General features: G+C 39.0%; 1 protein-coding gene across 14 annotated transcripts in view; it reads left to right on the top strand.

Moving 5' to 3' along the window:
* Positions 1-26,849, top strand: part of dnc (phosphodiesterase dunce) — a 423,146-nt gene that overhangs the window by 276,790 nt on the left and 119,507 nt on the right. For 4 of the 14 annotated variants that reach the window (XM_043424751.1, XM_043424735.1, XM_043424726.1 and 1 more), the window contains exon 2: positions 9,624-11,157. The exons of 8 other annotated variants lie outside the window; for them this stretch is intronic. In XM_043424751.1, coding sequence (XP_043280686.1) covers positions 10,049-11,157 — 1,109 coding nt within the window. In that variant the 5' untranslated portion in view covers positions 9,624-10,048. Of the gene's footprint in view, positions 1-9,623; positions 11,158-22,366; positions 22,705-26,849 lie in introns of those variants that run through there. 2 more of the 14 variants (XM_043424743.1, XM_043424865.1) reach the window with 2 other exon arrangements.

The following is a 26,849-nucleotide window of genomic DNA, read 5'->3' as shown; positions in this document are numbered from 1 at the left end:
CCTTTCATTTATTCAGAATAGTTGGTACACGTGGTGTGTCTTTAATTTCCGTTGCGTTGGAGTCAATTTCGATGCCAATGTATAGTTTTCGGAATATTTACCATATCACAAAAGATTACACCGGTAAATCCACATCGTTTCAAGTACTTGAATTGGTTCATTGTGGATTTGAAAATAATCCTCCGTCGAGGTGAAACATCCACGGAGTCTGTGAAATCCACTTGAAATATGCTGCAATGAAAAAATGCAATATTTCCACTGCGAGAACATAAAATCGACCGGTTTGAACGTTTTATTTATGGATGCCATACGAAACCATAATCATTGTGGCCGTTATGTCGAGCTTTACGTTTCAATCTTAAGGCGACCAAATTTTTTCGATTTACTTCAAGTTATTGAAAGCTTTTTTCTTCGTCTGATATTACAGTTGACTAACATACTGACCGTTATACATACCGGCAATTCAAGGAAAGTCACAGAAGCTGTGGATTTTTTAAAAGGTCTTTTTTACAGTTTTTTTGATCAACTATTTCAAGATGTTGAAGGTAGAAACTTCAGAATCAACGTGTCATGTGAAACGCCGTTTTTTTAATCCACGAATAAACAACATCAATATTGACATCACATTTTTCATTCCATTCAAAGTTAATGAATTTATATAAACGCCCGATTATTCGCTCATTATTGGGCTGACTGCTTCCCAATGCGATGAGCAAACGTCATTGTTGGCCTATATCATCAGCACATAATTGCTCATTACTACCATCAAATTTGCCAATTAACTACTGATCATTGCATTCTTGGAAATATCCACAAAGGAAAAATACACCTTGTACACCCTTCAAGCCTACAGTATCTTGTCTAAATATGTCATTGGCTATACGCATTAGAACGAGCATGTATCGAGCCCCGTCCACGTAACCCAGTATCTCAGGACTCAATTACGATTCTTGGCTTACTTTTTGCCCGACAATGTCTCTCGGGATTGAAGATGAAAAAAGTCGTTCTGCACTTGAGGTGGAGGAAGATGAATATTTCTGAACTTCCGCAGCTAACGCAGTTAATTTTACACAATATTTGTAAAAAAAAAGGAGGGGGAAAATTCTGGAAATTGCGTCGGTTGGCCTTATACTTTTTTGCTGGAATAGAATTAACAGAGACGATCAATTTTCGAATTCGCACGTCCGTTTTTTCTTGACTACATACTTTGTGGAAGAAATGGTTTGAATGGTTAACGTCAGCAAAGAAAATTTACGAGCTATACATTAGAAAATAAATGATGAATAAAAAGGAGAATGGAGAAAATGCACGCGACGTCGAATGGATATCCGTAAAAGTTGATGTGTGTCATGAAGATGGAGCAAAGTACTTTACGCTCCTTTAATAAAATCGACACGTTACGCTCGTAGCTTCGATATTCTTTACCGCAGTTGCCGGAAGTATTGTAACCTTCGACCTTTCATTTTCCTGCCTCGTTATTTTTTATGATGCCGAACGAGTTGTATGATATTTCTTACGATATGACAAAGCCTTCGACACTAGAATAGTGCAGTATTGTGCGTTAAATAGCACTGTGACTGTCACCAGTATTTAAAAAATCGTTTTCCTTGTGGCTTTATATGTAAAATAATGCTTGGTAGAAAGAGCGTCAGGGCAAATGTCGAGCCATGCAATACAAAAGCATCGACGTTATTACAGTACATCGTGAAATCGTTTATTGCCACTATTCGTTGCGTTTATCGCCACTTTTTCGCACAGTCGAATGCTACAATGATTAGCCAAGCAGTCAGTGATTGGTTGCCTATGTACCAGTTGGCCTAGATCATTCCAGCGGCGGATGTCAATAATCTGAACGAAGAGATGGTCCTCTGTGACTATTTCGAAATGGAAACCCATCTGCAAGTCACTTTACGTAGTACTCGAGTCCGTTCGGCTTGAGCTTTCCCATCAATTTGCCGTGCTCATTCGCGATGATCGATTCTCATGAATAACTCGATCCAAAACATAACAAGATCTGACCGTAATAATTTCACATATTCGGATTTAACTCAGTACTTAGATTCATTCGTTGCTTGATAACGCCCAATGGATTGTAAAGTGGTATGAACTAATTTCAGCAAGGTTAGGATTAGCCTATGGATTTTCCCAACGCGGCAGCAATATGAAAGCTACGAATCACTGTAACGTGTCTCCGTATACGAGAGCTCTGGACAAGGGTTCACGACAAGGTGGCCATGTCGAGTTTGATGCTTCGAACACGTGGCTCCGTCCTCAACTATAATTAGTTCTGTCGTCAGCAAAATTTTGCTCCCTGTGTAGTGTGCATTTGGTATTTGGTATCGCAAAATATATTAGGGTTATTACGTACCACGTTCGTCCTCCTCAAATAGTAATTTGACTTCTCGAGTGATCTAACAGCCCATAGCTCAGTCCCACTTGTATATCCATTAGGTGGAGCGATCTAGAGTTTCGGAAAACGTTTTGATCCTCTACTGGATCGACGATAAATGACCTCAAAATCCATCCCCGACTCTGTTAGCTGTCCGGAGTGCCTCAGACCAGTACATCTAAATTTAAAGCCTTCTGTTTATGCAGTTAATCTCAGGTGTACTTCTTGGAGGGTCCCTATTTCGAGGAAACTATTTAATTAGTGCTATAATCTTTTCGCTGCCGGCACGTCAAAGTTTTTTGAATGTGTTGGAAAGCGTGTATACAAGGAGGAAGTATGACTACATGGCATTTGTTCTGGCTTCATAATTAACATCGCTCTCGTTAACGGTATAATATAAAAGTAGCTCGACGTTGCAATTCCAAAACTCGTTATTTTGTCCCTTTTTTGTGGCGTTCACTACGAAATTGACCTTTTGATTGTGAAATGCATATGTTGTGGATACAATTCAAGTACTGTAGAATAAGCAGCTTCGCTTTCAAATAGTACTGAAGAGTTCAAGTTATTTAAAGGCTTTTTCGAGCGGTTCATTGATGAGTTTCTGACAATTTTTATTTTTTCGTATATTATTATTGCTATACTATTCCGTTGACTGAAAAAAAAGTATACTTGATAGATTTTTTTGCTTTTTGTGGATGGTCGAAATTCAATTGAGTTACGTCATGAACATTTCATCAAAGAGAGTGGAAAAAATGTTTTTTGTAAATGATGGTTTGATAGGGGGCGTGCAATAAGCCACTGCAGGCACTCCAAATACCACGGTTTATGGTTTTCAATAAAAACAAATTTTATTCAATTTTTGTTTGATGAAAAATGCATATATTGCTCATTAAAATTAACGATCTTTGTACAAAATTGGATTTCAATGAAGCCAATGTAATGTTCAGACAATAAAAATCGAAAACAGTGTGTATACGTATCGTTAACGAGCGTTTAGATAACTTTGCATGTCTTCTCTCCTCCGCATGAAGCTTTTGTATTTTATGGATGAAGTTATTTTCGTTTGAATTTGAAAGCTTACCAAATCCCTACCAAGTTCCGAATAATTCAATCAAAGCATCAACATTCTACCAAAGTCTCTACTTTTGTGAGGTTTCATAGAAACTTCGTTTTATTGGAGGAAGCTCTGCATCGTATACAATGGTGAATTCATAGTTTTTAATAAAATTTGTAGTCTCTTGTAGGCTTTGAGTAACAGAACAACGTATTACGTGATTCCTAGATTACGAAATATTTGGGGGAAATTTCTGGGGAAATATTTTTTGCCACACGTTCTTTGGTTATGATGAGATGCATTGGACCGATAATACTGGAACTGACAAGATCACCCGGGATACATACACAACATTATGCAAGAAAGGTCAAAGGAATTCACGTGAAATACGGTTTCCGTAGCACGATATATATTATGCAGAGGATATTCCTATCGATCCTGAAATTTTACAGAAATGTCTCGGTTGCAGAGTCGACTGCATACCTAGTGCCTAGAATTTATCAAATGGCATCTGCACGTACTCCAGAGTAGTTCTGGAGACCATCCACCTTTACTAACTGGATGTGATGTTGTATACGTTAAATCGTCGATGTATGCATGTTTAGCGGAAAGCTCAGGGATGCTCGTTCCATCGGAATGAAATGAGCTTTAACAGGCGAATTGGATCCAGCAACTGGTTCGAGTGGATCGGTATTTTTAATGCAACCTCATTTTAATCAGTGAAATTTTACACAGCAAACAAAATCACATGGATTTTGGAATATTTTTTTGCTTCTCACTTACTCGACCTCAGAAAACCTTGTTCATTTCGTGGCAGTAGATTTATTACTTCATTACTTTATGTGTGTAACTGTCGAACACACGAATTCCCGATGATTTCAGAATTGACCCCATCTGTGGATGTATTCTTAAAGCTTAATAACAAAAATGAAGACAAAGAGAGAGAGAGAGAAACATTTTCAAAAATGATAATTAAATGACCCACCGACCCTCGGTCATGTGACCCTGTTGGCTATACATTTTCTACGAATCCTTGGGCGTCGCAGACTATCTGCAACGGAAACCCTCGAGCCTATATATCTGGCAGTAAACAAGGTTAATTCCTCTCGGGATATTCATGTCTTTCGTTGAGAGCCGCATGTCTCTTGTTCGCCTCTCCCCCGTTCACCGACTTCCTACCCCTATTTGTGTCTATACGCCCTCGACCATTTAACAAACTGTCGACCCCAGGTGTGCGACGAAATGCTTGTACAGGCCCACTGATACCAGTAGTGTCAGTTTATGGTCACACAATTTCTGTCATTTGCACGAATACAGTTTACCCCATCTGCAATCTCGACGGGACTATCATCTTTTCTCTTTATATTAAGCTCGCGTTAAATGATTCGTGAAATAAAAAATTCGTGAATTACGAACGTTATTTTCGTCAATTTCGTTGGACTCGAACGGTGCAAACTTCAGCGTCGTCATAAATAATCCTCAATGAACACTGTGCTGGAGGAAGCTTCGATCAATTTTATTCTTATTTTACAGCTGTTACTGCATTAGTATTTCATATTAATCTTCTGTCTTGACAGCATCCATTTTTAGGCCATCCAAACTTACAAATCACCAGAATTATGGATCTTGTTTTCATCGAACCACAAAGTTGTGTATCTTTGAATCATACTTGTAATCCATATGATGATACAGATATTTTCTTTCATTGTTAATCTAAAATGTTAATCTAAAGAGATTTGAGGGGATACCGTTCGATTTGCGATCATTTTCATCTCACATCATTGCTTGTTCAATAAAACGAAAAAGAAAAAAGGCCAAGAAAGTTTATTTGGATATATCCGTCGAAGATGCAGCCTTTTTGGCAGCTCATTCGATGCATTTATCGGAGAAATTTATAGCAAGCTTGTGGGCGTTTTCTGTTACAAACTCATATAGAGTTTGGCATCTCATCGCTGAAGATTCCTTCTCATGTCTTCCGTTGGAATAAGTACACAAGTGCACTTGAGCGCATTTTGCAGTATATTTACACATATATTTCAGTCTACTGAGATTCCACAACATGTACAACAACTTCGATACAGCTAATTCAGCTCGGAATACGTGCGATAGCGTTCGAGCAGAGTCCGCAGTATTATTAGTGATTCAGTCTCGAACAAACTACACATTTACTGCCTTAGTTGAATGTGTCCCGGGAAAACTTCACAAATAGACGAAGGCTATTCTGCTAATTTTATTGGCACACGAAAGCGTTCGTGCTTGCGCTCTTCGCTTCCACAAAATTTCTTCTCTCTTTCCCACAATCTCTCTTCTCTCTCTCTCTTTCTCTATCCGAAACTCTTGTATCTCAATCTCCCGTTCATTTTTGTTGGAAAGAGGTCGGCCGTTCTCCTCTACGAGGCCTATCATTTCCTATTATATGTATATTTCTCTCGAAGCATTGCCTGTGGGAGCTAATTTTCTTTCAACGAGCACGAATTTCTTGCTACTTCAATAGTGCACGTACCAAACACTTCTCATCCATGAGATGCTTTGAAGTCCGCTAATCCCCAAGCTTAGTTTGTTCCACCAGAGGAAATCGACGTTTCATTAAAGCATTATTCAAGCGCATGCAATCTTCGTCTCGATTTCTCAGACGATAATACCGACAATCTTTCTAGCTGATCTTTGGATAAAAATCGCGTAACTCAGAATATTTTTCTCCACTCACGTGTGGATAGCTCGGGAGTTCATTATTCTTGCGTTTCTTGAAAGTCCAAAGGTCTTCCAACCTAAAGCTGCTGGTAGGCTTTCAAAAAATGATCACTCCATGAGTGCGTGGATAGGAGAGCTTCGAACAAAAGTTCAAACGTAAATGAAATCTCGTTGAGGAAAACACGTAATGCGACATCCTTTCTTTATGCCAATCGAATATTAAAGTCCACTCTAAAAAACCTAAACTGATAATAATGTGTAATTAACAGTGGCATTTCAACGCTTGTCCAACTTGAGAGATTTTTTGCATTCTTCTATGCTACAAATTCTTGTGAACTTTCTACAGTTTAAGGTATTCCTTTTACGAACCCGAATATTCTACAAATAACTAATTTTAAATTACAGTAAAGTGAAAGTGCATGCGAATAGATTGGCGAAATTTCAGGTCAGATTGTCGAACATTTAATAAAGAATTCAAACTTCAAAAATCGTAAAATTTATACAGGAGCTTATGGAGATTCCATCACCACTACATTTCTATTCAATAATTCATATACTAAATAACTCTAAATTCCTGATACAAATTGTCGCCCAGATAGAAAAAGATGTAAGGAATCCATAGTGACGATAAAAATAAAGGGTTACCGAATGCTTGAACGAGATATTAACGATACAAGTTAGAAAAATAAGCTTTTCTCATATATAACAGCGACTTCTCAGAGGTTAGGGATCAGTCCAAATTTCGAATGCCCTAGTTTGCGCCACCAAAAAATATGGTCATGCGAAAGGAATACCTTAACGGCCCTCGGCTGTCTCGTTGAGAGAGTAGAGCAGTCAGGAGGACGGGACCCCTTGAACGCGTAACACCAACGACGAGAGGGAGCAGCCAAAAACAATATCGTTGCTCGTGTCGCGTTCCATATCCTCTGAATCTTGTCCTAAGATTAGAATTTCAAAGCTCCTCGCCGAGCCTGTCTCGTGTTTGTATAGCACACTACGTTCAACAGTCGCTTCACTATTCGCTTTTGCTGTTACTATAAGCATGGTGTTTTTACAAATCTCTCAACATCACTAACAACCCTACACACGCGATAGACGTCTGCATGGTCCATACGAATTTGGAGACCTCCACATATGCATTAGCTACCTCGGGTAACTTGCTTCACCGGTGGTCCCCCCATCAAATTGCACATAAATCACCGTAGAAAAAAAAGAAAAAACTTTTATGGTGGAAAAAAGTAATCAACGAGAATTCCCGGTGTCATAGTGTTCGTAAAGAAGTGAAAGATGAGCGCTAACAAGAGGAAGGAGCAGAAGGGGGGGCACAGTATTTTTAGTGATCGCGTGCTGTCTCGTCAGAGAATTGTGTTACATATTTCTATCAGAAAGATCAATTTTAAACTGCTACGTGAGTCGTTTTTGACAAGAACCATATCCGTCTTCGGCTTATGAATGCACAAAACTTAGTGATGAAGCATCGTGACTAAAGCTTCCTAATACTTCTCATGATTCATCAGAATGCAGTAGTCTGCGGGTACGCGTATTCAATGGGATAAGTTTGCGACGTTAAAAAATCTTGCAAACAAAAAACACAAGCTGAAGGGGATATTGGTGAGTTAGGGACACAGCAAAGCTGTGACAACTATTAATGGACATGCTTTCACTCTTTTTTGTCTGACTGACGATCCATCTGCGAACCCCAAATAATGTTCCACTCACCTTAATCGCTCGGCAAACGTTTTAGGCTTGGCAGTCGTTGAATGACTGGGATCTGGACATTGTGTCAGGACAAATTTCTCATGACATATGAAAGTAGAACAAGCATGACACACAGCCTGGGCATGCGAAACGTCGCTTATTTTTTCATCTCTATTTTCGTAAAGGAAATTCGTCGTTGAATACTGGTGCGGTGGATCTCTATTACCGTTGTTTTTGAAGGGAAAAAATCTGGAACGGTCACGAAACAAGCTAGTTCGATGAGCTCGTTGTACTTCTTCCAAGACTTCTGCTCCTATCAACGTTGACATTCCTCCCCATTGGCTGACCTTCGGGCAAAAAACTCACGAGCTTTAAAACTTGCAATACATTGTATGTTGGATCAAACGTACCCGTTGTAAATACCAGCTGTAAACTTGCTCTACACTTTTTCTATCCCATTTCACTTGGAGAAATAAAACACTTGAAAAATCTAGAAAACTTGTTCCTTCGTTGCTTCGTATTCATCCAAACTTTTATCGCTATCAATTTCTCGAACGAATTACTGCTAAAGTATTTTACAACTTTGAATTCCATAAATCTTCTGACTCGTTCGTGGCGGAAGTATAAAGTTTTTCTTGCGTTCCTTCCCTTCAGGGTGGTCGAGGCAAATATTGTAAGCGCGCTCAAACATTTGAAGCGGATGACTTAACACTCTTAGAAGAACATCGTAGCTACTCGCTGTAAATGTCAAGTGGTAGAATCGCAGCAACGCGAATGAAAAACGATTCATGAGCAATGCTTTTACGCTACTCCCCGTTTGTACATTCAAATAAAAAATTTCCTGCCGCGCGTTATGCATTGTCGTGTCCGGTGGAAACAAGATGAAGTTGGCCAAGAAGAAACGAAGAAGAAAACGATTCTTCCAGGGGGCCTCCAGTCAAATAACTTAATTGCTGTTCCATTGAAGAATACTTTTAAAAAATCGTTCAAACATAACATACCGACAGAGTCATCTGTTTTTTATGTTGTGAATTAACGAGAGTGATTAGATATGATCCGAGGGCTTAATGGGATCATAAGGATTTCATGATACTGAGTTTTTAATCATTGAAACAAAGTTCGTTCGGATAGTAATTCAACACCTACACGTTGCGTGATCGTGGAATACGGTAAAAGGCTACATATATTATTCCATCAGTGAAGATGAAATGAAGAGATTAACGTGGTCGAAGTAAAATCATACATACCTGGTAAGCGATTAACCGAGATCACGCGATGAGACGATCAGGTATATACTTGCGGGACGAGGCGAATTCAACGGATTTCTATAAAGCTAGTTTCAGGGACGGTTTGCTCTAGAATACCAAAGGTACGAACTGTAGAGATTGCGATAATCGGGGGTTCTGGTGTGCGAGGCAGATAATTGGAGTCGATGTTATGGTCTTCAGGCCCTCGCTCGCACAGAATGAAGATGCAGCGAGCGTGGGCGAGAAAGATAAGGCCTCCCTTCGCTGAGAAATCCTTGATCTGCTTAAAGCTCGTGGCAATATTCCCATTGTTAGGCTCCAGTAGGTCGATTATATTTATGGTTATATTGACGCTCCGATTGTATTGATGCCGTTCACATATATTTTTGCATCTGAATTGACACGCAGTCATGAATTCCTGAGGCACCAGCTAGAAATAATGAACAAAAAGGTTCATTGCGAGTGGAAAGACAAGACTCCAAGTGCTCAATTATTGTTTCCTCTTTTCAGTAAGCCCTGAATTTTGAATTATTTGATTTTGCAGTGAAAAGCCTCATAAAATCAAGGGGAAGATCAAGGGAGAACAAGGGTTTCCATCATTTATGACATTGCGCAGAGCTGTGAGCGAAGCATTCGAACAATCAGTCCGTGACTTGATGACCTTGGATCCCGACAGCTGGGTCAGTTAATCCATCGATTCTACGACCTCAGACGCTTCAGCTCGGAACACTGTACAGACAGTGTCCTGTGGAATCGACAAGGGATTGCAGCGTGGGCCGAATTTGCAAAGCATCCAAATGATTTTCTGACGAATCCTCGTGGCCCATCTGTTGACGAAGTTTCGTTTGCCTTCCTCGTCAAACAACTCGACGGTTCTTCGGAATTGTACGTCTTCGTTGAGCTCAAATTTGAATTGGCAGTGAAAAAAAAAACAAAGAAACAAAAAACAAAGGGTAAAGGTTCCTAACTATGGATGACGAAGACACGGAGGATATGAGGGAGGCTGTTACGCTCACAAATAAGCTAACCAGAACGAAGACTCTCAGTACAACAAAAAGTCGAATGACATTGAGTAGCACCAGTAATAATCGGGTCCTGCAACAACAGCCATCGGCCGATGACTCGGACACTTATGAGTGCGAGTCGGAGGACGAGGTTGAGAATATACCGGATGATGTGGATGTGGAACCCATCGTAACTGACGAGACAGGAGCTAGAATCTTTGATAACTCGAAGCATAAAAAAATAATTTCTGAGAGGTCAAAAGGTTCCTCATCCGAAGTTTCGAAATTTCGGATTCAAGTGAACACCTCCGAAGGGAAAAAACGTCATGAGACGATGACCAGGATACAGTTGAATTCGGGTGAAATGATTGACGATGACAATAAAGCGACAGCGTCCTCGAATTCGCCCAAGTACTCTGAAGCTCGACTGGGTTTCTTTGTAGGGACTAATCGAAGCCCTCAATCAAGCTCGAGCCAAGAGGACTACGAGCCCGAGGTTAAGTGTATACCTCGTCAACACTTACTGACAGCTGGCGGTACCGGTCAAGTTGCCACGAGATCAATGGAGAGCTTACGCATGTCGAGAAATTTTTTAAGCGCCGATGACCGTTACAGCGAGGATTCCCGTTCTCTCGAGTCTCTAACCTCGTCGTCTGAAACTCACGTGGCATCGACCTCGACATCGAAGACTCATTATCGTAGCTTTTTGACCTCGTCGTCATCTTCAGCTAAACGCGATGTTCGTCGAGTTCTCAGTGTCGAGTCGAGAAGCAGCGAAAATCTGCTTCATCGCGAGGAGAGTCTCAACGCTGAGGCGAGACGAGGCTTGTTCGCTAATACAGGCCTAGAACGTAAACTTCCCCAACATCTGAGCCTACCACCACCCAGTGGAGTTTTTTCTCTCACGAGTCCAGGCGGCAGCGATAGAAAAATCACCATTCTGAGCCCTCATTCGCCCATTCAGACGATGGATTTTCAACAGTATTCCATACAAACTTTGAAGACACGGAGGAAGAAGGCGCTCGTCTTGCCGAGGTTGGTGTTGCCACGAAGCGATTCCGAAGTCTTTTTAGAGTGAGTAGAGATAATAAATCCCGGTGACATTTCGTGTTCGTACCGTGTCGCAGGAACGAAGGTAAACTACACTCCTCCATTCCCGTCGAACAAGTGTCATCTTGTTGGCTGGACGACATAGTTAGAGTGAAAATTTAATTGCTCCTCTGCCTTAATCCCGTCTAAAATTCATTGAAACTACGAATGAATTATTGCTGAAACCTGACCCCATGGATAATGTGATTGTAATTTCATGTTTCATGTGTCCTAGTTTCTTTATGGGCTTGATAAATGTTCGCGACGAGTGCAAAAATACCAAGCAACTGAATATTTTATTCTACTGTTATCATACAAATGATTTTTATCATTTTATTCCATGGAACTTTTCTATTTCACCACATCGTTGCTCAATCATTTTTTTTCTCGTTTTCGGTTTGTGCTTGTTCGATTATTTCATTGCTATAAATTTTGATACAGTAAAAAATGAAACTTCGATACTATGGAACAACACACCATGAAAATAATCACATGATTCAAAATGAAAACATTACGAAAAAAGCTTCGTACAGGTTGTCAGGAATTCCGTCGAGCGTGATGTGATGGTGTTCAGGCGGATGCATTTCGCGTTTCGAGTTTCATCCTGTGTATAGTACAGTTTCCATCCTGTTCTCATCTATACTCTTCGGAGAGTTTTGTATGACAAAGTTCCCGAGCTAGCTGTAAGCTGTAACTTTCGTTCTCTCTTTTTCTCTTTCATTTCTTTCTCTCTTGCTCGATATTCGGTTTTCGGATACCCCTGTTTTTCATTCCTGACATCTCGCTAGGTTATTATCTCGGGAGTAGAATTAAATTTCCTGCGTATTATAACATTGAATTAAAAATCAATTCGATCGCGTGAACTTTATACGTGTTGTTGTTATTTCGATGTGTATAGCCCCACACAAATAATTCACCGTTTTTTCGTTCCGAATTTTGCTTTGGAACGAAAAAATCTACGAGTTTTTGGATTTGAAAACTTATCAACTTTTAAAATCTATGCCAAACGAACTCGAACCGACTGACCATGGTTACAACAAAATTTTAAAAATTGCCTGCAAGCATGGTCGTGTATGGATTTTTGCATATAAACGAGATTTTACTTCTCTATAGAACGCGCTATACATTCTTATTACTCGGAACAAAACCATGCAAATACGTGTTCATTTAAGTATTCAGAACATTTACCTTTCTTGTTTGTGCGCTCCAAGGTATATCCGCGCGTGTATCACCATTTTCCTGTTGTGAAGCCTTGACGTGCTCTGCTATTCTTTTTTTCCATCGTCTGTTAATCAGCATCAAACTAAGTCCGCTGACGTCACTGCACTAAGGGAAGTTTCACTCGGGTTGATGATTAAACGCGATGTACTCGGAGTGGATGAGCTCTGTCCTTTCGAGTAGGAATCTCGACCTCTCTAAAATTTGAGTCCCACTCGAAAGACTGCGTACTTTTCTCTTACTTCAGCTTGGTTTTAAGAACATTTGCGAAATTGTTTCGTTCGTAATCGTCGTAGCAATAATATCAACAGAGAACGAAATATTCGAGAGGCAAAATATGAGATATGGAACGAATAAACACGTTTTTCTTCTTACATGTCTGAGAGCTAAACTTAATTCAATGTTTTTCAACAAGTAATGGCTTTTTTAAGTTTATCAATGCTGGTCGTCGATTGTATTTTAATAGACTTAATTATTCATTAGTTGGCTTTTTATCGTACAGGTTAGAAAATTAGAATATGCAGATGCGATTGGAAAAATATAATTTTTCCGAAATGGTAGCATAAGTCAGATCGTTCAGTTCGAGAACATTGAAAAGTTTGTTGAACGATCCAAGGAAAGCTCTTATTACTCTACTCCACGATTTTGAAGCGCGTATGTTCGCCGAAAAAATAGTTTCACTGTAGGGAGGTGGCAATTAAAAGTTGGACAAAGGTATGTTGCGGCTCGACGTGGATTCGAACTTTTTCTGTTGCTTCGTCTCTAAAGTCAGCAGACGATCAAGAAGTCCGCCGCAACACGAAATGTCAATTAGGCGAGTGCCTTCCTTCGTCATCAGCTGCTTCATTTCCGAGTCGTTTTCACTCACCGCTGCCATGTTTTTAGAGCTTCAAATGAACGTTTACATTGGTTCACTCGTTTTCCTTTTATGAAACTACCCCAAGGAACTCGTAACTGATTAATCACACAGCAAAATTTACGAGGTTATGTTTGCATTCTCACGGATACATGGAACTGTTCTTACACTAGCCAGGTCTTCTACGAAGTTTGAATCGATATTGAAATTTGTTATAAGGTACACGAAACTGGATCAATTCAATCTTCAATCCCTCGTCTGTAAACCTGTTCGTGTTCCAATCAAAACAATTTTGGTTAATAAGTTGCTTCATTAATTATCAAAAAATGTATGAACGCATGTGTTTTTTCTGCAATTTCATTATTGAAATATCAAGATTGAGGTTATTGTGTGTAGGATCAATTTTATCAGAATTTTTGGAGTCCATCAACTGGGTAAAAAAAGCAGCAGGACGTAAAAGACTCAAGTTAACGGACGCGAAGTGCCGGAAAAATCATTACAGACGAAGAATTAATAAATTCGAATCGATTGAAATGAATTTCCTCTCACGCCACTTATTTTTTTCAATTATTCATCGCTCACTAGGGTAAATGAAAAAATTATTTTTATGGTTGATAAGAGACTCTATATCACACGTGAATAGAGCAGTACAAATTATGGATAAACAAACTTATTCTCCTGGCTCCTCTAGAAGTATAATTCCAAACGACCGATAAATTACTAAACGATAAAGAACAATCGTTAGTGGATATTCTACTCAGGACCAACTTTGCGCCATTTGGTCTTTATATATGTACGTACAAAATACTCATTCACGCAAAAAAAAAAGCGAACAGGGCGAAAGTACCGGAAGGGAAAGAGCGGAAGAGGACGCGAGTAAAATAGTGGATTCGAGAGAGCAACTATGGCTCTGGGGATCAATAAGGGTCGTAACTGTATATTCTGTCAGCAGGTACAATTCAAGTCAAAAGTTAACTGCTTCCCAATATCTTCCCACTTCAATGATAATGGTAGTTAGGTAATTATTTCAACGAAATTAATAAACATCATTTATTTACCTCGTATCGTTTTCTATCAAGTAATAAAATTCTGTAAAAATTCAATTGAAATATTTTTATAGAAATGAGGGAATCATATAGGTACGTTTGTTCGACCGATAGCTATGGGAGCTCGGTCGGTATATGGCCCTGGCGATTTCCTAAGTTGAGCAGTTTCGAATGACGACAATACTCGGATTGGTAACCGCTCAGCCACGCACCAGTTCAAATATGTATATAAATATATAAAACAAAACCATAGCCGCCTGTATCGGTTGAGTTTTCCACGTTCCCCTCGGCCCACGTGTAAATGCGATAGTGCTTTAGGGAGGGCGTGCTGTTGGCAATACCGTGGGTGGTTTCACAAAAATAGGTAGAGTAAATTCAGAAGAAATATGGCGCTAAAGTGCTGGGATGGGCTCGTGAAAACCTAGGATATTTCATCAGAAACAATGATGAAATAAAAATTAAAAAAAAAAAATTTAATTTCAAATCCAACGCTCAATGTTCACCATAGTAATTATATAATATTATCTTTTTTCACGTTCTGTTATTTTGTATTTAATAGAAAGTGATGATCTCATAATCAGTTCTTATCAAAATGATTATGATAAGATTTTCACGTCGCTACTAGCCAATAAAGCTATTGCCGGTTATAATCGCTCAGCTCGGTTGAAGCTGTGCAAAATGATTAATATACGATTTTGACTTCCCTAGCCAACGCATTGAAGATTATTTCCGTAGATCGGCCTAATATGAGCTAAGCCAATTTGGTAAGGATTAGTATTACCGCGTACTGTCCGTTCTACAACGGAATAAACAGCAGAAGAACGTCGAATAATTTCGTTCGCATCAATATTTTCTGCAAGCGCATTTGCTGTCGACTGCTCCGTTCTACGAATCAGTGAGCACGCGTTAAATGAACGTGACGCTTGTATCGTTAATTCCATTCAAATTTTCGAGTTCGAAGGTTGCGTGACAGCTCTGATTCTAGCGAATAAATCGTCACGTATTATATAACTGTCGTGGGTATCGAAGTATTGACTGATACGAAGATGTAGTAAATCTTTATGAGGGAAACTACCCATTTTTTCCACGCGCTTTTTCTCCCGAGTACCCCAAAAAATATCAAGATTGTTCTGTTCGTTCCTAGTTTTCTTACACACACTATTTACTTCCAGAACCATTAATCAATCGTAAAAATTCCATGAGTGATTATACGAGCGATTTACTTGGGTTCATCGATTTTTGAATCATTTTTAAAATATACAATCAGATATCGAATACAATGTCTGTCATAACCGAAAACAACAAAGTGTAGTTTAACAAACGCTCTCAACGGATTGAAGTTTTACATTTTTTTTTACGATCAGATAATAGCATGGGAGTAAATTCACGTTACTGTAATTGGCTAAGATTTGTTTTGTTTCAAGATCGTAATCGCTATAACTCCTGTCGGGATATTTATTTGTATCCGGAAAAGACTGCTAATGATATACAATGGGCGATAAAAAGTCAACATCAATCAAGGTTTCAGTACCCGCTCGAATGCCTCTCTCTGCAACGTTGAAGAAGACAATGAGAAATGAGATACTTTCAACTTGCGTCTCAAAGGATATCTATGAGTTATAGCAGGAGTTATAGCTTCCGCCTCTTGGCTGACACCAGCAATTTTCAACTCGGCGATATACTGTTTAATTATCCAAATTTTTCACCGGATTCATGACTTCGAAAAACGAAGTTACATTCAATCCAATCGACAATGTCTCAGAATTTTTTGTTTTCAGAAAAATTCATAAATTTTTGAGCATCGTCATGTGGTATTTGTTATTGGTGAATGGTAATCAATGAATGATTGAGTGAACAGCTCCGTATCGTTACGAAAATTACATTTTCAAGCTTCCACGAAAGAATGGGATTCATGCCAAAAACCTATTAGTTTTCCATGGTAATGGCCACGCTATAGGTTTTCACGCTACAGGTTTCACGTTCATTTCGCTCGTGCAATCCCAATAGAAGCGTATGTTATGTTACCATGTTGTTTGGTAAATATTGGTCCATGAGTCGTTAAATAATCATTGAAAGACCTACCACATAACAGGGGAAAACTTCAGTATGCTCTTTCCTTGTATGTGAAGCGATGCATTTTATTTACTGGCGTAAATAAATGAAAATTTAGACCAGTGAAGCACGAACTTGTGGAAGTGCCAACTGATGTTTTTATTCGAACGAGTACGTTGGTCGCGGAAGATCATGATTTTACGTTCACAAGATCGTCGTTGGAAATGGCTATTTTTTGTAATAAATCGGAAAAACGAAACGAGCCATATTTATTTCTATCGAAAAATAACAAGCACAAATAATGGGCAGATCCCATCAAAACATAGCAGCAACATCGTCCTTCTTGGGGCCGAATCGGTAAACAAATTCATCAGTGTTTTGCCCTTACCTGTTTGCCTGTTCGAACAGTCAAATTTGAATTTGTAAACTGATATATGCCCATAAACACTGTTTTTAGATAGAACTTTATCTCCAATTCGAAAAAATTTACATGTAGATAGTAAAAAAAGGATGAAGCCTGACAAGAATACTATACCATAAAGTTTTTCTGAAGTTATGGCATTGAGATTGAACTGTTGTTGTAGCTTGCACGAACGGCTTCCCACATCCATTTAATTTTCACTGCTACAGCAACGTTGTATGGCACACCCTACGACAACAACCTCAAGGGTCCATTATTAGCGCTGTTGCAATCTTGCTGCTAAATAAAACCCCAAACTAGCTTGTTAAAGGTCACTCATTCATTCAAGCAGAAAATACGAGGTTTATGTATACACACGATAAGTATATAGATACAGTCGAAGTTGATGCCACGATGGTGCATGAACTTTCAAGGTAGAGGGTAGTTTGTTTCCGGTAACTGTTGACTCTCCCCAGGGTTAAAACTGCTGGATCAGATTTGTTAGCCAACTACAGAATCCATCTCTCGTCACTAATTCCTAAACTATGGGTCTATCGCCTTTGTTCCATCAGGAGATAACGAGTTTTCGGAGGGGAATTGCTCAAGGGGAAAAACGAACTTGTGGCCTTATTTGTTAACTTGTCTTCGACGGAGGAAATAGCTTTGGTGAAAATACGAGGACTAGGGTTGATCACGATGATCTTATGCATCAGATTTCAAAATAAATGCAAGAAAATAGAACATCAACGAAACCCAAATTCAGCGTGACGCGCTATGTTATCTTTACAAATATAATTTCTCAATATTAAAACTCGATCGGCTCCTTGTTAGTTTATCTGTCGGCTGTTCCATGATAAGTGTTCTATTTTTTCACTGCGAAGACGGATCAGTGACGGGTCGAATACTAATTTGACAGCATGGATAACATGTCAAGCATGCTGCAATACGGCTTGTGGGTGACAACTGGTTGACTAATGAGCACACCTGTCTTAACAATACAAGTCTGCGAGTTTCGCTCATTCGTTCCACTCAAGAAATTCTCGTTTTATGCAACTGCGTCTCGGTATAAGTTGTTAATCGAAATTCTGAATTTAAATAGACGGCGTATCACTAGGGATTTCTGATTTTTCGTTGCGAGTATTTTATTATTGTTGATTTGCAAATGTAAAGGCAATTATCTCGTTATTTCTTCAAATGATTATTTTATATTTTCATGAGGGGAATGAGCATGTCAGAATTTGGCATTCACCTTCATGTGAATATTTTCAATCGATCACGAGCTGCAATACGTTTATGAAACGTGGAATTGACTCGCGGGAGAAAAGTCTGTGATAAGCAGAAAAATGGTTTGCGAATCTCTCAAGGCTTTTCCCGGGATTTTTCCGCATTTCTCTTTGCTCAATAATATAGATGGTATTGGAGCCTCGATGAACAAGTTATCGAACCAGAAACCACCTCAGTTTATTACTTTTTTTCAGTATCGTCACCTAGTTTAACTTTTGCATTGATAATTTTTATAAAAGGAATACACTCTATGAAACTACATGTGTTTCGTGCACGGAGAGAATTAAACGATAATATTTTGATCAGTATCGATCACTCGCTTTCGAATTCTGTAGCACTCTAAATCGGTGATTTACACACTTCAACAAAGGACTGAGCGTATAAAAACAATATGGAAATAGGCTGATATAGTGACCACATACCCCTGTCGTGTTCCTGCTATCGCTGCATCCTGGCATAAACAAATTCGTACGGAAATTTTTACAGTGCAGCGCAGTAAAATTCACCTTTAGCTCGTGTAATATTGCGAAATAAATATTGAAATAATCTTTAAAAGTACGACACTTTTAAGGAGGGTGGCTACCGACGATACAATGTTGCCATGCTAAACCATGTTAAATACATTAAAAATTTCAAAATGATAAGAATTTAATAAAATTTGGTGAACATATTCTTTAGGGCCAAATTTGACAGTACAAATTTTTTAAGATTTTTCTTCTGTACAGTTATCGAGTAATTGATCACTAAAGTTCAAGTGTATAAGCATAGCGTTTCCATATATATAGGTATACATTCCGGGCATAAGAAATCTGCTTTAATCCGTAATTACTCGATAACTAAGCAGAAGAAAATTTTGAAAAAAATTGTGTCTTTGCACGTGATGTTGAAGAACATTATCACCAAATTTGATCAATTTCTGATCAATTTGACGAACGTAGCCACCCTCCTTAACAGGACATTTCTTTTAGGCATACTCCGGCAAAAGTTCCTACTTTGAACAATGAATATTATTTAATATATAGTAAAATTCAATTTTTTCCTCATTATAGTATCTTGAATTGCAGTTCGTCCCCGCACTATCGTTACTCGACGGTAATTTTTCAAATTTAATTCTCTCCGTATAGCTGCCAAATTTCCTTTAAATTAAGAAATTCATGTACAATCACATTCGCATTCGTTATTCGTGGATTTTATTCCGTACTCCTCTCGTACTCTCTATCCTGCAATTACTGTCTCGCACTCTTTGTCCCAAATTTTATCTCGTTCCTCCTGTTTTTTCTTCTCTTCTCGGACTCTCTGATTCACACTCGCGTTAGCACTTTTTTCGCTTCGCATTCTTTCTCATTCTCTCTATCTCGTAATTCGTTTCGAAATCTTGATTGTATCAATTATGTGTCAATACGAATACGTATTTTATCAATCACAAATTCTTGAATGATAAAGAATTTACGAACAGTGAATGTCATCTTTTTTACCAAACACCAATTATTTCAATATTCGAAAATATTGATCGACAAAATACCAATTATTTCAACAATTTGTAATATTCGTTCTATTGAATATTAATTTAAATGATCGAGGATGTATGTCGATGAAACATCAATTATTCCGGTATAATTGGTAACGGTTTTCCTTTATAATAAAGCACGAATCGCACAATCACGACGGCAGAATTCAGATTGTTTTTACAGGAATACAAATTTTCGATTATTCAGTAATTCCAATAATGAAATTGAAAAATGAACAATTAATATCCTTTCAATGCGTTAAGCTACATGCAGAGTTCCAAGAGGTCACAATCTATAGAAAAAATGAATAAAAAATATGTGAGCTTGCAATATCTTCTGAACTTGTGTAATTATTTTTTTATCGAAGAAAGAAATTTTTGAAACTACTAGAAACGCAATGGCTCCTGTAAAAGGTCTCTGGCAGCGTACTCGTTTTCATAAATGTACTTGCCTTCAAGTCACTACCGTGAATCAACATTTATAATATTTTCACGTCCCAATAATTGAATATTGGATATTTTTTATTCGATTTATTCAATATTTTTTCGTCTATCTGTGAATCCCAAATGTTTGAAACGAATGAAAATATTGAAGCAACCACTTGCAAGTAGTCAGAATCGCTCCACATGTCCGATGTGAGAAGCTCCAACTCGAAATATTTTCAAGCAATGAATATCTAACGCTCCCTTTTTTATCAACTCGCAATCAATGATCCGCGAGAAAGTTGATCCAGTCGGTCGGTAAGTTCTCGACGGTAGAATGTTGAAAAGCGTTCGCGGATGTGCCGAGCGCGGCATCTTTGTAGTTCAACAAAACCACGAGGAACATGTGGATCAATACAAAAGCCTAATGGAGCTTTCTCGAAGCTTCCTTGGGCAAATCAACCAATTGACAGCGTTACTTGTATCACCAGTGTATTACTCCTGCTAAAAAAAAATCTATTTTTACATTGGAGGGGTGAAAATATTTCAGAAATAAATAATTGTGTAAGATCTTCAGCTGAGGCTCGAAAATATGATTAATAAGGTTAACAGACCCCTACAGAGAGGGCAGCACTCGTCATGAGATGGATTACCCGCACATAAGTGGCCGAATAAATGGTCATGTAACTCGAATCCCGACGGGCAATCTCTTCCGGATCCATTACCATATTGCATCATCCCACGAGCTCTTATCACGCCTTCAATTACCCCAACACCTTTATATCTAGGACACTTCCGAAACTACCCTATCGTAAACTTCGTACGTGATTGAGATAAAAAGATAATATACCATATAATCTATGCTGGTTCACTGTTGGTAAAGTAAAGATTGTTATTTTTGGATGATGAAACTAAAGTAGTCGGGGGCAAAGCAGAATTATAGGAATATTTTTTCTCCAGGATTTCCCTTGGGCACCTCCAATGTGCAGCCCCTGCCAGTCGGGCTGTCGTTTATGTGTTCGTGGCGCTAGTATCGAGCAAGTCGGGGTGAATTTTCCCAGGCATTTATGTAGTACGTTCGCGCGTGTTGCGACCGATCAGTATACGCATCTCTCGGGCAGCTTGGAAGAAGCTTCTGCTGACGACGTTATCTGAAGATCTCCGAATCCAGCCATCATCGCCGTTCCTATACTTTTTCTCTCTCATCTCTGCTGTTCTCAATCTTTTTTACTACTCCATTTCAAATCTTCCTCGTACATGCTCAAGACCAAGCCCAACCTAACCTACGTCAATGCAATCCCCAGCCACTCTTTATGTCTGCTTTCTTTGTTTCCCTGGTGTGGAGCTGCCATTCCTTGCCCCTCGCGGACCTAACACTTCCGGGGGCTAGCGGCTCACTTTCTCTCTCGCTCCTTGCTCTCGAGCACAGGAGTCTCGTGCCGGGCGCGTCGCGCGGCTCCGCCACCACTACTACCACCCCTGCTACCACCGCCACCTTCGGGAACGTGCAAAACCTTCGTCAGAACATCATCGTCATCTCGCCGTCACTCTGCTACTGCCATCATCCCCGCGTTTCGGCACATCGTTGTCGTTGTCGTCGTCGTCTCTTAATCCGTTGAGCCTCCGCGTGTTTGTTTGATCCACGGGAAGGGGAGAGCGTGGTGTCCATGTGCTTAAGTGATTATTATGGAGTCCTGTGAGACCGCTGAACTCATGAAATTGTCTTGTGATAGCACTTTTATTTATTATCGTTATCGGCCAAAATCTGAGCACTTTATTGAAGCATGAGTAAGGTGATAATTGTGAAAACGTGTACCGTTTGCTGGAAAACGAGTTGTTCCAATGGCTTCGAACGTCGATGTAAAGTTATTTGTGACACGTTTCTTAAGCCTGATGAGAGCTTATTGAGATTTTCCTAAAGGGACAATAATGGATTCATACTTTTGGGTTCACTTGATGAACCTTTTCAACGAAGCAATAATAAAATCTTTTCAAGTATAATCCTATTGAAGTGATACCAGCTCGAGACACTAGTGGAGTGACGAGCTACGGCGTTTTCAAAATTCTCGACCTCAACGTATCCATTGGGAAGAAAAATTCATAGTGAATACGATTCAGAATTTCAATGAAATGTGCCAAACTGTTCTGGACGAAATGGGTCATTCCCGTCCAACGGACGTGCCGCAGGCCTACGCAAATCCCACCGAACATCGACGAGGACCATAATTGCCTAAAGTTTTACGATCAAAGTTGCAAATCCGCTTGCACCTGATTAGAGGGGTTTTGGTTAGACGACAATCCTTTTTTTATCCTCTCGTTGGAATACGAAAACTTGTAAAACGTACCTCGTTGGGTAGACACGCGATATACCCATGAGCGGTCAAACTCTTTTCAAAACTCAATAAGCACTCAATGATCACCATTGAACTTAGATATAAACATTTGACAAGTCTACCGTGTCATCCGATCAAGCAACTTCAATTTTATTGATCGATGACCAACTGAACAACGTCTCGTAGTCGGTGGACAATACATTTGAACAATAAACAAAATAGTCGGTTCTCATCACTGCCGATCGATGATTACGAATCGATGTTAAAGACCCTACAAAGCAAGGCAAACGAGATAGAAAACTGGGAAAATAAATAGGGAGCTCAAGAATGGGCCAGGATTGGTGCGCACGCCGGCGAAAACGCTCGAGTAGCGGGTGCTGTCCATGTGGACCACGTGTCCATCCTTCGAGCTGGTCAGTTTTCTATTTTTAATATTTATACATAATAGCAATTTATTGAACTATTTCTATTGCCATTAAACTATAGTTATCTTTTAAAAAAAAACATTTCAAAAAATTTCTTTGCAGCAAGATCTGGATAAGATTAATTATTTCAAATTATATTCGACCAGACTGCGTTAAATTTTTACAACAAAATCTAAATTAAGTAGAGAACAGCATGATGCATTGGAATGCAATTATTTTCCTTCTCTTAACGACCCGCTGAGCCATAAAATATCACTGTTCTATACTGATTTTTCGAGAAGTCAATATTCCGATTCAAAATGTCTCCCCATGCCTTGGGATCTCGACTCATCTCTGGAATAGTTTCATTATATGGTAGTCGTGACATAGAATATTCATTTATTGAATTTTTACTATAAAACTCATGATTATTATTATCATAATAAAGAGTACGGATCAGTCGACTAACCTCACTTGGAATTTTGGAATCGAAATTCTTTGATACAATTTGACCGATTAAAAAAGCCTGTCAGCCTACGCAGGGCGATGGCAAAAATGGGCTGTCAGAGCCTTTTTTTTAATCGGTCAAACCGCGTCAAAGATTTTCGATTTCGAAATTTGCAACTGTCTCTCTAGCATTCACAGTTGCGATATACCAACTAATCCATGCTTTTAATGCCACCAATTAATTCTTATAATACAAAGAATATATTTTTAGATAAATATTTAGAAGTGCGGCTTTTCCCAAAAATGACGATAAGAATTTTTGGCATTATTAAAAACGGCTACTAACTGATAGAAACAAAAAAATTTATCTCTATTTTTCGAAAAAACCGCACTTCTTTATTTACCTGTTTTTAGATAAACACATGATTTAACAGTTCTGTCATTGAGGAGTGTTGAGAGGACAAATAGTACGCTAATGTCACAACCCATCACACAAGCAGGCAGAAAATATCCGTGTCAGAAATCATTTATGTAAAAATGCCTGATACATATAGAAAATTGCATGCAAATAGACTTGAGTGTTAAATAAAAACTCTGGACACATTAGTCTCGTAACTAACGTTACAGTGCCCCAAACCAAGTCGGTATGGAGTATACTCATTACTTGACCTCAGAGATCCTTCGTTTATTTTATATTCTGACGCATATTCCGGCATTTTTAATGACGAAGGCACGCGACGAAATGGAATATCGTTAAAATACTGTGACGTAGGAATGTATTATATAAAAAAAGAACAAAGTTATTTACTGCTGTACTTTTTAACTATACAGCGCGAGTATACGACAGGAAAGAACGATTAATATAAAAACTTACATTTCTAATAATCAGTGCACGAAGCAATTTATACGAACATTTAATGAAATTTTTGCCCTTTGGTAAGAGTCGTTATATACTTGTAACTAACGTTTATTGAAAATGTTCTATGGCTTAGGTTCTCAAAAGACATTATTTTTAGATTATTTGAACCCAATAATCTCTCTGGGAATCAAGAGAAAAGTCGAGAGTTTTGTAAAGTTTGCGTAATAAATCTCATCGTCGAGGAACTTGACCTTTTCGTTGATTCACATACAGAACAGAGATTTAACTCGCATTACGAACGGTCAATTCCTTGCGTGTTTACGTGCAATTTCAACGACAAGTGAGTTCCCGTATATACGAAAGTACAGGAGCTGCTTGTACACGAAAAGCGTAGACACTTTTTATTCGAGCTCGAGAATTTTTCTCGAGCTCTTTCGGTGCTGGGGGGTACTCTCTCTTACACTCTTCCTCACTGTGTTCGGAAGAAAATCAATTACTCCCTCCACTTCCATACTATGACTACTGCCGCGTTCGTAAAATAAATTTCCTGTCACATTAATCCCTGAAATTTCTATTCTCTCGTTAATCAAGAAAATTCATATTCCATGCCCTATGAAATCTTTTTTTACCATTCGTAATTGTGCTAATGATTACGATTTTTTTTATTCCTTTGAAAGTTGTGACGAATGTGAAACAGTTGATGGAAAAAAAATCCGGCGCAGGGAAACTTCTGCTGAAATTTGTAGGTCAAACGATAGAGGGACCCAGGGTAGCGTTGAAAATGAGTTTTTCGGTTTCAAACCCTGTTAAGTATATTTGATGTGTCAGCGAGATGAAAAAATATCATCAGAAGATGTGCTCAATTTAGATTCGTCCTGTTAGTTTTGTTCGCGTATTAGAAACGTTTTTAATACATTTTTTCACGGAACAAAGTTGGTTTTTCTTGTCGTCTTACCCGATATAGAATTATCTCGTCTCACATCTTGTTCACTCCGTGAGTGACGATTATTGATTTACCCCCATCAGCAATTCGCTAAAATAGTTATCTGTGTTTTTCAGCACTGGCAATCATGTCGCTGTTTAACAAAATCTTAATCTTCTGCGAAGAAAATTAGGAAAGTCATTCTGACGTTTTTTCCATTGAACGGTAGTCAATGTGACGAAACCAATTGACCCAATGACTGATAAGGGTTGATTAGTTCTGAAAAACTCTAAAAACAATATCAAACCGTCTCAATATAGTTGACAACAGAAAATCAGTAGAGATACTAAACAGCGATTTTTTACTAAAATAAAAAAGTACCAGTTTCGAAACTTGTGACGGTTATTTCGAAGCACGAAATTCAGCAAAGCCAAAACAGTATGAATCAAATTCATATTAATATATGATCTGGCAGAAGGTGGAAGTCGAACATCCTGGGAGGTTATTCTGATGCAGGTATAGCTTCTTATCTATACATCACTAAACATTCATGCCGTGATAGGACAAGATACTTTAATACATTTCGTGGGCACGCTTACTTTTCTATCCGCCTTCTCGTTGCTGACGTTAAATACATAAACACTCACATGGACGTACGAGCATTTAAAATACGTCAGTGTTTGAGCGTATCTCGACGTACGTCATGTGAATCGAGGACGTCACAGTTTGGGGTAGCGGATATCACTGCGAAGTAAGTGGTAAAATTGGGTCGCATCGATTCACACCGAAGAGCAACGATATACATGCGAATCCTCTCTCATTTCGGCTTCAACCATAGCATCGCCCATGTATGTATGTACATGGTACACGTATTGAGTTGACGCAGAATTGAGTGTCATGACAAGAGCTTATCGTACTCAAATTACTCGCAAATATGTGTTGTAACAATAGTGGTCTTGGAAGTGACGATGAAAACGAGTCGAATTGAAGCTCGGAACACCTTGGCCATATAGGATCAGATGTGATCCGTGTGTGACAAAGGTCGTTTAATATGAGCGGAACCACACCAGATCCCGGAAGCTTTTCGCCCTATCTTCCGATGCTATCAAAAGTCTTTCTTCCTCTCCGTTCACCTTTCTCTGTCTGTTTATTCGGGGCTCGGCTCTCGGCTGCGCAAACTCACCATTGGATATCCCTTTTAATACTGTGCACAATGGAATTAGCGATTGCACGTACATGAACTTTGACATTCGAAGTTCTGCATCTCCTATATCTTTTGTCTGCTTATCTGTTAACTTTCTCTACCTCTCTCTCTCTCTCTCTCTCTCTCTCTCTCTCTCTCTCTCTCTCTCTCTCTCTCTCTCTCTCCGTCTCTATTTATTCATCTTATCTCATCCTCTGCTCCTCTACGCCATACTTTCGCCAGGGATGTTTTCTCGTCTCCGAAAACCTCCCTGGGATGAGATAAGATCGAGTTTTCCGGATATTCATCAACCCCGTACAATTTGAACTTTTCTCGTTATTTTTGAATTATGAAAAGGTATCTATGGAATAAGATTTGTGCGCTCGGACAAAGGCTCTACGAGAATATGGGCGGTGATGTCCATGAACTGTGCATAGGTCCTCGAAAGCATGAACATTCGATCAGAGCATTTTAAATCATTCACAAGAACATTGGTAGAATCAGAGAATTTCTAGGCATTCATTCCTACTCCTATTGGGAATTTCATTACGTGGTATCGCCATTGCTGGAGCTGAAATATTCCCCTGGGAAGTACTTAGTATTTTTTTCGTTTTCATTCTCCTCCTAACTTTCACGACTTATTTCCCTTTCAGGTATTTTCGTTTATGTCGAAAATATGCTTATTAACAATCGTGCGACAATCTTCAGTAACGCCCCGAATGCTCTGAATGCCAGAGATACCA

Source organism: Venturia canescens, chromosome 1 (assembly GCF_019457755.1).
Source record: "Venturia canescens isolate UGA chromosome 1, ASM1945775v1, whole genome shotgun sequence".
NCBI classification, from domain to species: domain Eukaryota; kingdom Metazoa; phylum Arthropoda; class Insecta; order Hymenoptera; family Ichneumonidae; genus Venturia; species Venturia canescens.
Note: the sequence above shows the minus strand (reverse complement) of the source record. Positions and strands in the feature narration are given on the sequence as shown.